This window comes from Hippopotamus amphibius, chromosome 6, assembly GCF_030028045.1.
Source record: "Hippopotamus amphibius kiboko isolate mHipAmp2 chromosome 6, mHipAmp2.hap2, whole genome shotgun sequence".
NCBI lineage: Eukaryota > Metazoa > Chordata > Mammalia > Artiodactyla > Hippopotamidae > Hippopotamus > Hippopotamus amphibius.
Window position 1 is genome coordinate 128,021,992 of NC_080191.1, and position 15,480 is coordinate 128,037,471.

At 37.4% G+C, this 15,480-nt stretch overlaps 1 protein-coding gene across 3 annotated transcripts in view; it reads left to right on the forward strand.

Annotated features, from left to right (window-relative positions):
- The window catches only part of AGTR1 (angiotensin II receptor type 1), a 51,684-nt gene extending 47,943 nt beyond the window's left edge, over nucleotides 1–3,741 (forward strand). For all 3 annotated transcript variants that reach the window (XM_057740153.1, XM_057740152.1, XM_057740154.1), the window contains one exon: nucleotides 1,689–3,741. In XM_057740153.1, the coding sequence (XP_057596136.1) occupies nucleotides 1,735–2,814 (1,080 nt within the window). In that variant the 5' untranslated portion in view covers nucleotides 1,689–1,734 and the 3' untranslated portion in view covers nucleotides 2,815–3,741. The remainder of the gene's footprint in view (nucleotides 1–1,688) is intronic.
- Nucleotides 3,742–15,480: the final 11,739 nt, after the last annotated feature.

The following is a 15,480-nucleotide window of genomic DNA, read 5'->3' on the forward strand; positions in this document are numbered from 1 at the left end:
ATTTGAAACAGGCCTTACACTCAAGCCACTGACAAACCAGTGGAGAGACAGATATGTCAATATACCATTATAATACATATGTCAAAACCTACATCCAAAGTGCCAAAGCAGCTCAAAAAATGGGACAGCCAATTGCCCAGACAAGTCAGGAAGGCACCACAGAGGATGTGACATTTGCCTGTTGCTGGATGCTTATGCCCCCGTGAATGAAAGAAGAAATGGATTTAGGTGATATTGTTCTAAGTACAAATGGGGAAGGTAAGGAGGGCATAGAGCCAAAAACTTGGGTAGGGAGAATAACTGCCTCCTTGGGGAAGGCATAGAGGCCACTTAAGAATCTTTTTCCCAGTGTTAGCTCTTAAAATCTGGCTACTTGAGACTCATCCTTTTCATAGCACCACTTTGCACCAAGATGGACACTACCTTAGGTGCATGAGTTCATCCAGCTCTCCTGGATGCCAAGTGCAGCTATCCTGGACAGGCTATTAATATCTTATTCCTGTTCCTCTTCTTACACAGGATGCTTTGCTACAAGTAGAATGTACACCCTTGCTCATCTAGGGACCCACTCCTGGTGGAGCAATAAGGTCTTTACCCAACACCACTACCCTGCCTGGGCAGCCTCGCCTGTGCCTAGGGCTGACCTTCACCTGAGAGACTGCCTGTGCCACTCCCTGCCATGTCATTCTGACAGCATCTTCAGCTTCCCTTCCAAGGGCTTTTTGATAGACTTTGTCTAGAGCAGAATATGATGCTTTTCTAAATCACATAAATGAACAGCTTGATTGTTGATTTTATAAAATATTGGAGCAAATATTTGCAAAAAGTCTTCATGGAGCTCACTCCTGAGCCTCTGGTTCTTCCTAAAACCCTAAAGAACCATTGCTGTCTTTAGCCCCCACAAATATCATATTTTATTGATAATCCTGACCTATTCTATTCATTTGACAAAATGGTTAACCTCAGAGTTAACTCCAGAAATGGCTTGTAGGCACAAAAGTTAGGAGATTCAGGCTCTTTTGATAGACTGAGTTGGAAGTTAAAGAATAAGTGGTGACCGCCTGTAGTGACCTGGAAAATCATGGAAAGGATGCTATTCCCCAAAGCCTTGAGCCCTCCCTATTATCCTCTCAAATCAATTCCTCAGTAACCTAGAGGCAGCTATTCAGACCACTTAAGGGAGGATGCGAATAATTTTTATACTTAAGGTTGTGAGATGGAAGAAATGGTTCAAAGAATAAGATATGGATGTGTCACATTTCTGAGGTTAAAGACAAATTAATTAGCCTTGCTTACCTCAGGAAAAACTCAGGTCTTTCTGAATAACTAATTTAATTCAGTAGTATTCTCTGAGATTTAGATCATACATTTTTTTTTCTAATCAATTTGGAAGGTAGGATTAACTCCTAGAAAAACGGCAAAGGACCCAGAGGAGTATTCACATAGGACCCCACATCCACTTGTCTGGAAGATATTTATCATTTCCCAGAAAAGCAATCTGTTCAAAAACTTAGTTTAAATGTGCAGTCTTAGATTTTATCAGTTCACAACTTTTCTCCAGAAAATACAATCTAATTTTTTTCCTGAAACTAAAGTTAAGTTACTATATTTATGATTGAGAAATAAAACTATCTGTTTACAACTGGAAGTTAAAAATTTTTTTACCTTTTCATTTTTATTTTTTCTAGGTGCCTTTGGCATAGTGTCTGAGACCAACTAACCCAGGAGATCAAAATGATCCTCAACTCTTCCACTGAAGAGGGTATTAAAAGAATCCAAGAAGACTGTCCCAAAGCTGGAAGGCACAATTACATATTTGTCATGATCCCCACTTTATATAGTATTATCTTTGTGGTGGGAATATTTGGAAACAGCTTGGTAGTGATTGTCATTTACTTTTACATGAAACTGAAGACTGTGGCCAGTGTTTTTCTTTTGAATTTAGCACTGGCTGACTTATGCTTTTTACTGACTTTGCCACTATGGGCTGTCTACACTGCTATGGAATACCGCTGGCCCTTTGGCAATTACCTATGTAAGATCGCTTCAGCCAGCGTCAGTTTCAACCTCTATGCCAGTGTGTTTCTACTCACATGCCTAAGCATTGATCGCTACCTGGCTATTGTTCACCCAATGAAGTCCCGCCTTCGGCGCACAATGCTTGTGGCCAAAGTCACTTGCATCATTATTTGGCTGTTGGCTGGCTTGGCCAGTTTGCCAACTATAATCCACCGCAATGTATTTTTCATCGAGAATATCAATATCACAGTCTGTGCTTTCCATTATGAATCCCAAAATTCAACCCTCCCCGTAGGGCTAGGCCTAACCAAGAATATACTGGGTTTCTTGTTTCCTTTTCTGATCATTCTTACAAGTTATACTCTTATTTGGAAGACCCTAAAGAAGGCTTATGAAATTCAGAAGAACAAACCAAGAAAAGATGATATTTTCAAGATAATTTTGGCAATTGTGCTTTTCTTTTTCTTCTCCTGGGTTCCCCACCAAATATTCACTTTTCTGGATGTATTGATTCAGTTGGGCATCATACATGACTGTAAAATTTCAGATATTGTCGACACCGCCATGCCCATCACTATTTGCTTAGCTTATTTTAACAATTGTCTGAATCCTCTCTTTTATGGCTTTCTGGGGAAAAAATTTAAAAAACATTTTCTCCAGCTTCTGAAATACATTCCCCCAAAGGCCAAATCCCACTCAACCCTGTCAACAAAGATGAGCATGCTTTCCTACCGCCTCTCAGAAAATGGAAGCTCATCAACCAAAAAGCCTGCCCCATGTACTGAGGTTGAGTGACACACTTGAAACCTGTCTGTGAAGTCATCTTGTGGAAGACGGAGCAAGAGAAACATTCCTCTACAACACTTCACTACCAAAAAAAGCATGAGCTACTTTTCAGAATTAAAGAAGAAAATGGATTATGTGGACTGAACTGACTTTTCTAAAGCTCTGAACAAAAGCTTTTCTTTCCCTTTGCAACTACACAAAGCAAAGCCACATTTTGCCACACTTTGCATTAGATAGATGGTGTCCACTCAAAGAACAATGTCAGAATCTGGATGAGTGTGTTGATTTGGGAAATTTTACTGGTAGAAGTGCCAGCTCCCCAGTCTGCTCTTGTGCTGTTATTTTTGATTTCCACATAAAGGTACTTAGAATATGTTAAAACTTGAGAGGAGCAACAGGAGATCAGAGCTCAAGACTGCTCTGCCCAATTTCCAAAGGGTAGCAAAGCTTTTGTGCTTATTTAGCTATTAGCAACTGTGGCCCACTTGTACCTGCTACTGCACATTTTCTACCAAGACTTGCTAAGCAGTAGCTGTCAGGTTCCAGAAGCTTATGTGAAATTCAACCAGTGTCTTACAGATTCACACTGCCAAAGTATGCCAGCTAAATGGCTTATTTGTATAACGATGTTACTAAAGTCACATATAAAAATTAAACTATTTGTAAAGGTGTTATTCTGGTTCCAGGTAGTAGTATCTTCCTAGTCATATTAGTTTTATTTCGTATCTGAGAAGTATATATATTTTGTGGTAAAAAGATTATATATCATAAAATATGCCTTACTGTTTTAAAGAGCATATATTCTACCTGTATATGTGTATCTCTAAACTGTTGTTACTTTATTAAAATCTGGCAAAGTTATATTCACATTAAAAGGTTACTGTAATGTATTTAATTTTCATTACTTAAAATAGATGCTGACTTATTTTTAAAACAAGACAATTGTGAATAAGTACAAACACATTTCCACTTAAATTTTGGTACAACTGATAGTCTAACACTGTTGGTTTTAGATTTTATATCCTGCCATTGAAAAGATAAAGAACACACTTTATTTCACTGCACAACATGGAGTAAATACACCATTCTGAATTTTTCAAAGTTTTTCACGCAACAAAGAAAACACTCATTCCTTATAACACTAAAATAATACATTATTTTACGCAAAAATTTTAATAAGATTTTTGCATTCACGTACATGATTATATAAGAAATATAGGATGTATATGAAAGCAATTTAAAAAAGTCATATTTGTATCTCCTGCTCAAAAATTACCATTTTTAACATTTAGATGTAATGATCTACTTTTCTTGTATTCACTATACACACGTACATGTATAAATCATGATACTGGAGTCATAGAGTATATAGTATTTTGTATACAGATTTTTCACTTAATGTCATCACATAGTAGTTTGCTACACCATTAAATGTTTTTCTAAAACATTTTAATAGTTGCATAACATTACAAAATACAGACACGTCATGATATAGTTAGCTAGTATTCAAATTGGAACATTTAGTTTTTTTCTGATTTTTCAGTATCATAAATTGCATTGAACATGAACATTCAAGTACGTGAATCTGATAAATCCCTCATGATACATGCCTAGAAGTGGTACAACTGAGTATACAGATATGAACGTTTTTAATATTCTTAATACGTACTGCCAAATATCTTCCAGAAAACATAACAATTTATAATACTACCAACTATGTATGACCATATCTCACCACAGCCTCAGCAGCATGGAATATATACCAGATTTAAGCAGAAAAGGAAAATTTACTGTAAGAATCCAGGGGCCACGTGCAAGAGCAGGGATACAACTGCACTGAAAAGCTGTAGTGTTTCTGCTCCCCTTGGAGCATCCTAGAGGCCTCTCCTGCCTTGCTCCACACAGAGCAGGCAGAGGTACTCATCTGACTCCACAAACAGTGGCCAAGGATTGGTGTGACGTATAAAGGAATTGATTTGGAGGTGTCGGTGAGGGGGAGCGTTCAGAGAGGCCTTGGTGAGCTGGGCAGGATCTCCACAAAGCAGCCTATTACATTCACCTTCCCAAGGATGGGGTTATTTTGTGAATAAATGTGATTACATATGCCTCGTTTTCCTTTTACATTGTTTTTAATGCCAACCGCTAACTCCAAAGTTCCTTTACTACTTTCACAAAGAATCACCTCTAAAAAATAAATTCTAGCTTATCTCAAATTATGCTGCAAACTTACCCTACTTGAAATCCCTCCAAGTCAGCTGTATAACAGTTCATTTTTTATTCAATGTTCACCTTAAGCCAAGTGATTACAAGTACTTCAAACTTATCATTTAATAAGTTATAGCTGATAAGATTTCTGGTAGATAATTGTACTTAGATACCCTCTATCTCATGTATTTATTAACTGGTGTGAATAAAGCTCCAAGCCTTGTTTTCATTTTAATTTCATCAAATTATACTGTGATTTTTTTCCCCATCCCATTTTGTGAAATAGATATTGGTAATTTCATGATTAATTTTGCTTTATCAGTGAGACCAATTTAATATTGAAGTTGACAGCCTACTTATCAAAATGTTAAGATGGTATCCCATGATTTATTCTTCATGAATATATTTATACGTTAGGTGGATTCCTTATTTTTGGAATATTTTTAAATTAATCAGAAAGGAATATTTACCACAGGGATCTAGGTACCCAACAGAACTCAAGGGCCATATATATATATATATATATATATATATATATTCCAATCCTTATTTCCCTCACAAAAGATTCATCTTCTCAGTCAATAATTCATTAGTTCATGGATTCAATAAATTTTGTATTGTTTACCTATTCTGTGATGGAGGAATAGCTATGTAACATACAGCTTAAAATGCACAGTAAACGTTTCAACCAGCTGCTGTGGGGAGTGTGACAGCAAGCCAAGTGAAAAGTAGCTTGACTACCAAACCATGGAAAGGCTCACAAAGGTCCAATGCCACACATTATCAGCTTTATAACTGTATATTAGGCCAATTTTTTTCCAACAATACATGCCAACCTGGAGAACCAAAGAAGGGAAAGTAGATTCAGACAGGTCACAGAAGTGAAGTGAAATGAGTGAAGAAAAGGAGTCCCAGGGAATTATGAATACTGGTATGAAGGGTGATTTCCCTGAAAGCAGTGAAGAAAATAAATCAGGAGCAGCTGAGATACAGAAGATTGAGGTGTGGTAGGGGCCTAGGACAGCCACACACTGCCTCAGATGTCAGGGTGCAAACCTCCAGCAGAGCTGCATACAGATGTTTAGGCCCCCAGGGCCACGTTCGACCCACTGGACCCAGACCAACCAGAGGAAGAAAGAACCTAAACATCAGGAGGGGAAGCAAGTAATAAACAGCAGACAACGGTGTGGGGAAAACTCAACAATCTGTCATTATTTCAGGCTGTATTTGGGGAAAGAAAAAGTCCTCTGAAGAACTATCCATACTGGAGGTTTTGATGCGACTGAAGAATAATGTAAAAGGAATAAGGAAATGGAAGAGGTGGAATACGGAGCTAACGATCACAGAGTCAGACGTTTCAAATCTAAAAATTTGATTGAATCAGTTAAAATATGACATCTGTAACGACAGCCACTCTTGTCTGATGGATTTGTGTAGTGGACACCTGTGGCGATATCTGCACAGTGTCCCCTCTTCCCTTATCATTTCATTTGGAATTTCCCAACTCACTGAAGAATGGGCCATTTTCCTACCTAACCCTACCCCCAGGCCACAGTTAATCAACCCAGGCTTTAAGTGAACCATTCACAGCTTTTTTCCTAAAGATTTTTTTTAAACAGATACTGATGAAGAGTTGGCCCAGGTCCAGTGTTGTACGCTGCTAGGAGAGAAGTTGTGAGATGTAAGCTTGGGCTCTATTAGCAATCAAGTCTCCACTCTGGATAAATCTTCTGTACTGAGACTGAAGTTAACAGAAAGGCAAGAAAGTCCTGAGGATACTGAGTCCTTGATTCTATCTTCGTCCAATGCCCAGCTGTATCCCTGCCCACCTTATACTAGGAACTAGCATCCATGTCTCTAATCAGGGGACAGAATATAATGATCTGTAGCTGAGATCTGCATGTGTTCCTTCCTAATTGATAAATAAGAATTTCCTTTCTGTAGTGGTCAACACATCACCCATTGACCATCCAGCAAGATACCAGTCTAGGTCCCAAAATATCTTGACCTCTATCTTAATAAAGGATCATGTGTACTATCCTTTTTTCACAAGTCTCCTTATGAAAGGGCGAGGACCAGGACATCCAGGAGTGTGTGTGTTAGAGGGGAGGAGAAGAGGTGTGCTGACAGAGAAGGATCCATATTTAGACGGCACTAAGGATACTACAGTACATACTATTGTAAATTATTATAAAACTGAGACCTTCCCCTGAGGTGGCACACTGGTAAAACACTCTTCCGTTGCCCAATAAATTATGATAAGTATTATCTGAACCATTAAATGTAAGTAAAGAGAGGTAATGAGCACCCTGAACCCGCCTGAGAGTTCAAATAATGGTCTATGCGCTGCCTGGACCCTCCTCTCTCCATGACCTGGATGTTCTCTAGATCTCAAGGACCTTACAAACATGGCACCCTATCCTTCCCAAATACAACAGAAAAGCCCTTCATTCAACAAGTCCACCCACCTTACTTGAGAAATGAGATAACTGAATTTTCACAATCAGAAAGAGTCAGAATTGGATTGTTGCCCTTTTTTTTCAAAAGGCAATAACTTAGAATGAGAGGATTTATCTTTATTAATATTTAATTCTAAGTCACTCATATACAAAGCAACTTTGTATAATAACCACCTAAGAGCTTAAATACCCTGAGGTTTGCCCTTCAAACAGCATGATAGGAAAATATTTATCTATGTGCATAAGAGATGTAAATTTGATAAATAAATGATGTTAATTTTAAAACTATTAAGAGCCAGTTTGCTATTATGATTACTTTGCTTCAAATATCAAAATGATGATGAGCCATATATGCCCCTGGGTCCATTTCTTGATTCTTTTCATGTCTTACAAAGCTTCTTTTGAAAAACTGAACAAGATGAGAAATAGAAATCCTGCCTGAACATCCCAAGGAGTTGGGCTATATCTCACAGGACCTCTTTTCCAAGCCTGATGAAGTTCTGCTATGCTGCATTGGCACATAAAATTGCTAAATTATCATTTACAGAAAATAAGATGCACCTCAATTTCAATGACTAGAGATATGCAACAACAAAATGGAGAGAGAGAGAGAGACAGAGAAGGATCCTCAAGTATGTAATGTGATGTGCTTACAAATAAGTAACTGTTATTTTCATTCATTCATGTAGTAAATGAATAGTACGAAAAGAAAAAAAAAAGCCTTTCCACTGATATCACCTTTATAGTTATTCTTTGAGTACCACAATGTATTCCATCTTGTTCCAGAAATAGCCCCCTATTTCCATTCTGGTGCCTTCTCCTTCCCATATTTAGAGCAGAGTCTGGATAGGGCTCTACCCCTCTTTGCAACACATGCAATAGGGGATGTGAGGAGACCTAAGCAAATCAGCCCATATATTCCCCTGACTGCAATGGAATGGGCACATAACCTAAAAGGACCTAATCAAGGTGAATTTCCTAATTTTGCCAGGAGCCACCAGACAAACTGCTTGTTCTTTCTCATCAAACAGAACTTAAGTAAATGTGAGGGACAGATGCAGCATTTGGTCACTCCATAGGGAGAGGCAAAAATTTCCTGGAGTTTTCACAGGAAGCATAAGAATAAAGCCAACATATGAAACCAAAATAATAAAAGGGTGGACGAAGAACTGGAGAAGAACCAAGCCTTTACAATATCATTCAAGAACTGACTTTCTGTGCCAGGAGCCAGCACTACCCTCCAGACTTATCTTTTTTCTTAAGCTCGCTGAGGATGAGTTTCCTGTCAAATTATCCACTAAAATCCAATCTTCAGCAAAATCACTATAGCCACCATCTATCAAATTCTTAATATAGGACAGAGTTCTCTGATTATATGCATTATATTATTTACTCCTCACAACAACCAGTTTTATCAGTTCTATTATTACCCAGTGAGACAAAATGAGGCTTAGAGATTTTGTATAATTGGTCCCAGGCAACATGACTGGCAAATGTTAGAGCTGAAATCTGAACCCAGACATTTTGACTCCAGAATCTGTGCTCTTATTTACTAAACTATGTTGCCCCTTTTCAAAAAATAGCATTACAAAACATGAATCATGTAGTCACCTTCCAAAATATTGCCCAAGTCTATTGAAAATCAACATGAGTATCATTTTGCTTTGTGTTAAACTCAGACTTACTGGGGCTCAAGTTAGAATTTCAATAGTCTTTGTCCTTGAAAGATGGGCTCATTAATGGAAAGTACTAATTGACCTTACACAGCATAACACTGGATTTTACATTTACCGTAATTTGATTTTGGATGAGCTTACATTGGGTCTAGCAAATAAACAGGCTATGACTGCTAACTATCATGGTAATTAGTTCATTGCTCTGGTCCTTGCTGCAGCCAATAATTTAGATGGTATTTACTAAATGCGAGGGGGGGGAGGAAATTCCTAAATTAATTTTTCATGTCGAATTTTATCTTCTTACAACCTAATGGAAGGATGTTCTTTTGAGAAAACATTGTGGAGAAACTATATTACATTCTAAGAGATTTTCTCTTAAGTTATACAGTTCAGATTTGGCAATAAGTTTAGATGAAGAATATACTTAGAATAATGGAAACAAAAGTTTGATTTATCTCAACTGTGTCCAGAGACCAGAAGAATAAAGGCAATAAGATCACAGCCATGAGTCTTGAGGAAAGTTCTAGCAGCATTATTGAAAATCATCTCAAAATGGATACTATTCAAACCAGTGAGAGCTAAGAAGAGAGTTGCAACAGATCAGGCAAAATATGGTCATCACTTCACCTTTGCTTCAGGATGCAGGACAGGTTGAAAGGAGTGGTTACACAGGAGACACTTAAAAACATGGTGACTCAGTCATGGGCTGAGAGGATGACCACAATATGATGAAAATTTCAACAGCCAATGTGAATCATAAAGTAGTAATGGAGGAGATTTATCGAGATGGTGGAGTAGGAGGACCTGGAACTCATCTGCCCCCACAAACAGTTCAAAATTACATCTACATGCATGGCACAAGCCTCTTAGATAGCCTCCTCCACAAGAGGGTAGACAGCAGAATCAAGCAGTATCAGCAGTATTTTGTTCTGTGGAACTAAAAACAGCCACAGAAAGATAGAGAAAATGAAAACGCAGAAGACTTTAAAATAGATGAAGGAACAAGATAAAACCCCAGAAAAACAACTAAATGAAGTAAAGGTAGGCAACTTTCCAGAAAAAGAATTCACAATAATGACAGTGAAGAGATCCAGGACTTTGAAAAAAGACTGCATGCAAAGATAGAAAAGATGCAAGAAAAGTTTAACAAAGACCTAGAAGAATTACAGAACAAACAAACAGAGATAAGCAATACACTAACTGAAATGAAAAATATACTAGAAAGAATCAATAGCAGAATAACTAAGGCAAAAGAACAGATAAGTGACCTGGAAGACAGAATGGTGAAAATCACTGATGCAGAAAAGAATAAAGAGAAAAGAATGAAAAGAAACAAAGACAGCCTAAGAGACCTCTGGGACAACGTTAAAGACACCAACATTTGCATTATAGGGGTCCCAGAAGGAGAAGACAGAGAGAAAGCACCTGAGAAAATAATGAAAGAGGTTATAGTTGAAAACTTCCCTAACATGGGAAAGGAAATAGCCACCCAAGTCCAGGAAGCACAGAGAGTCCCAGGCAGGATAAAACCAAGGAGAAACATGCCAAGACACATAGTAGTCAAATTAACAAAAATTAAAGACAAAGAAAAATTATTAAAAGCAACAAGGGAAAAACAACAAATAACATACCAGGGAACTCCCATAAGGGTAACAGCTGATTTCTCAGCAGAAACTCTGCAAGCCAGAAGGGAGTGGCATGATATATTTCAAGTGATGAAAGGGAAGAACCTACAACCAAGAATACACTACCCAGCAAGGATCTCATTCAGATTCGACAGAAAAATCAAAAGCTTTACAGACAAGCAACAGCTAAGAGAATTCAGCACCACCAAACCAGTTCTACAACAAATGCTAAAAGAACTTCTCTAAGTGGGAAACACAAGAGAAAAGGACCCACAAAAACAAAAGCAAAACAATCAAGAAAATGGCAATAGGAACATACATATCAATAATTACCTTGAATGTAAATGGACTAAACGCTGCAACCAAAAGACACAGACTGGCTGAATGGATACATAAACAAGACCCATATATACGCTGTCTACAAGAGACCCACTTCAGATCTAGGGACACATACAGACTGAAAGTGAGGGAACAGAAAAAGATATTCCATGCAAAAAGAAATCAAAAGAAAGCTGGAGTAGCAATAGTCATAGCAGATAAAATAGACTTTAAAATAAAAATGTTGCAAGAGACAAAAAGACACTACATAATGATCAAGGGATGAATCCAAGAAGAGGATATAACAATTATAAATATATATGCACCCAATATAGGAGCACCTCAATACATAGGCAAATGCTAACAACTATAAAAGAGGAAATAAACAGCAACACAATAATAGTGGGGGACTTTAACACCCCACTTACACCAATGGACAAATTATCCTGGCAGAAAATTAACAAGGAAACACAAGCTTTAAATGACACAATAGACCAGCTAGACTTAATTGATATTTATAAGACATTCCATCCAAAAACTACAGAATACACGTTCTTCTCAAGTGCACATGGAACATTCTCCAGGATAGATCACATCTTGGGTCATAAATCAAGCCCTGGTAAATTTAAGAAAACTGAAATCCTATCAAGCATCTTTTCCAACCACAATGCTATGAGATTAGAAATCAACTACAGGAAAAAAAACTGTAAAAAACACAAACATATGGAGGCTAAACAATACGCTACTAAATAATCAAGAGATCACAGAAGAAATTAAAGAGGAAATCAAAAAATACTGAGAGACAAATGACAATGAAAACACAATGATTCAAAACCTACGGGATGCAGCAAAAGCAGTTCTAAGAGGGAAGTTTATAGCAATACAATCCTACCTCAAGAAACAAACAAACAAAAAAATCCCAAATAAACAATCTAAACTCACACCTAAAGAAACTAGAGAAAGAAGAACAAACAAAATCCAAAGTTAGTAGAAGGAGAGAAATAAAGATCAGAGCAGAAATAAATGAAATAGAAACAAAGAAAACAATAGCAAAAATCAATAACACTAAAAGCTGGTTCTTTGAAAAGATAAACAAAATTGAGAAACCTTTAGCAAGACTCATCAAAAAAAGAGGGAAAGGACTTAAAACAATATAATTAGAAATGAAACAGGAGATGCTACAACAGACACCACAGAAATAAAAAGCATCATAAGAGACTACTACAAGCAACTATATGCCAATAAAATGGACAACCTGGAAGAAATGGACAAATTCTTAGAAAGGTATAATCTTCCAAGGCTGAATCAGGAAGAAACAGAAAATATGAACAGACAAATCACAAGTAATGAAATTGAAACTGTGATTAAAAATCTCCCAACAAACAAAAGTCCAGGATCAGATAGCTTCACAGGTGAATTCTACCAAACATTTAGAGAAGGTCTAACACTCATCCTTCTCAAACTCTTCCAAAAAATTGCAGAGGAAAGAACACCCCCAAACTCATTCTACGAGGTCACCATCACTCTGATACCAAAACCAGACAAAGATACTACAAACAAAAGAAAACTACAGACCAATGTCACTGATGAATTTAGATGCAAAAATCCTCAACAAAATACTAGCCAACAGAATCCAACAACACATTAAAAGGATCATACACCATGATCAAGTGAGGTTTATCCCTCGAATGCAAGGATTCTTCAATATATGCAAATCAATCAATGTGATACACCAAACCAACAAATTGAAGGATAAAAGCCACATGATCATTTCAATAGATGCAGAAAAAGCTTTTGACAAAATTCAATGCCCATTTATGATAAAAACTCTCCAGAAGGTGGGCACAGAGGGAACCTACCTCACCATAGTAAAGGTCATATATGACAAACCCACAGCAAACATCATTCTCAATGGTAAAAAACTGAAAGCATTCCCTCTAAGATCAGGAACAAGACAAGGATGTCCACTCTCCCCACTACTATTCAACACAGTTTTGGAATTCCTTGCCACAGCAATCAGAGAAGAAAAAGAAATAAAAGGAATCCAAATTGGAAAAGAAGAATTGAAACTGTCACTGTTTGCAGATGACATGATACTATACATAGAAAATCCTAAAGATGCCACCAGAAAACTACTTGAGCTAATCAATGAATTTGGTAAAGCTGCAGGATACAAAATTAACACACACAAATCTCCTGCATTTCTATACACTAACAATGAAAGATCAGAAAGAGAAATTAAGGAAACAATCTCATTCAACATTGCAACAAAAAGAATAAAATACCTAGGAATAAATCTAACTACAAAGGTAAAAGACCTGTACTCAGAAAACTATAAGACACTAATAAAAGAAATCAAAGACCACACAAACAGATGGAGAGATATACCATGTTCTTGGATTGGAAGAATCAACATTGTGAAAATGACTATACCACCCAAAGCAATCTACAGATTCAATGCAATCCCTATAAAAATACCAATAGCATTTTTCACAGAACTAGGACAAAAAATCCTAAAATTTGTATGGAGACACAAAAGACCCTAAATAGCCAAAGCAGTCTTGAGGGAAAAAAATGGCACTGGAGGAATCAGACTCCCTGACTTCAGACTATACTACAAAGCTACAGTAATCAAGATAATATGGTACTGGCACAAAAACAGAAATATAAATCAGTGGAACAGGATAGAAAGCCCAGAGATAAACTATGGTCAACTAATCTATGACAAAGGAGGTAAGGATATACAATAGAGAAAAGACAGCCTCTTCAATAAGCGGTGCTGGGAAAACTGGACAGCTACATGTAAAACAATGAAATTAGAACACTTCCTAACACCATACACAAAAATAAACTCAAAATGGATTAAAGACCTAAATGTAAGGCCAGACACTATAAAACTCTTAGAGGAAAACATAGGAAGAACACTCTATGACAAATCACAACAAGATCTTTTTTGATCCACCCCCTAGAGTAATGGAAATAAAAACAAAAATAAGCAAGTGGGACCTAAAGAAACTTAAAAGCTTTTGCACAGCAAAGGAAACTATAAGCATGACGCAAGGACAGCCCTCAGAATGAGAGAAAATATTTGCAAATGAATCAACAGACAAAGGATTAATCTCCAAAATATATAAACAGTTCATGCAGCTCAATATTAAAAAAACAAACAACCCAATCAAAAAATGGGCAGAAGACCTAAATAGGCATTTCTCCAAAGAAGATATACAGGTGGCCAAGAGGTACATGAAAAGCTGCTCAACATCACTAATTATTAGAGAAATACAAATCAAAACTACAAGGAGGTATCACTTCACACCAGTGAGAATGGGCATCATCAGAAAATCTACAAACAGTAAATGCTAGAGAGAGTGTAGAGAAAAGGAACCCTCTTGCACTGTTGGTGGGAATGTAAATTGATACAGCCACTATGGAGAACACTATGGAGGTTTCCTGAAAAACTAAAAATAGAATTACCATGTGACCCAGCAATCCCACTACTGGGCATATACCCAGAGAAAACCCTAATTCAAAAAAACACATTCACTCCAATGTTCATTGCAGCACTATTTACAATAGCCAGGTCATGGAAGCAACCTAAATGTCCATCAACAGATGAATGGATGAAGAAGATGTGGTACATATATACAATGTAATATTACTCAGCTGTAAAAAGGAATGAAATTGGGACATTTGTAGAGACATGGATGGACCTTGAGACTGTCATACAGAGTGAAGTAAGTCAGAAAGAGGAAAACAAATATTGTATATTAACGCATATATGTGGAATCTGGAAAAATGGTACAGATCAACCAGTTTGCAAGGCAGAAATAGAGACAAAGATGTAGAGACTAAACATATGGACACCAAGTGGGGAAAGCAGGGGTGGGGGGAGGGTTAGGGTGGGATGAATTGGGAGATTGGGACTGCCATATATACATTACTAATAAGAAAAAATATATCAAATTGTACACTTTAAATATATGCAGTTTATTGTATGTCAATTATATCTCAATAAAAGTTCATATATATATATATCTCTACATGTGGAACGATTCTCACTGAAAACTAACTAGAAAGTGGCAGAAAGACTCCTGTACAGCCAAGGCTGTAAGAAAGATCCGCAAGGAATTGGGCAGTAAGGGAAGAGAAACAATCAGGTCAGGACCTGTACCCCTGGGAGGGGACTCAGAGAAAAAGGGAAATTATCAATGCATGGGCAAAGATGCACCCTGGGGAGTGAGCAGTTTGAGCCATAGACTGGGTACCCCTGTTCTAGGGTCCTACACAGGGAGATGAGCCCCCTTGGCTGATTTAAGGACTGCTGAGACTAACAGGAGGGCTATGAGAATCCCGGACTCCACTTATGCAGAGTGCACACACACTGGTGTGGTC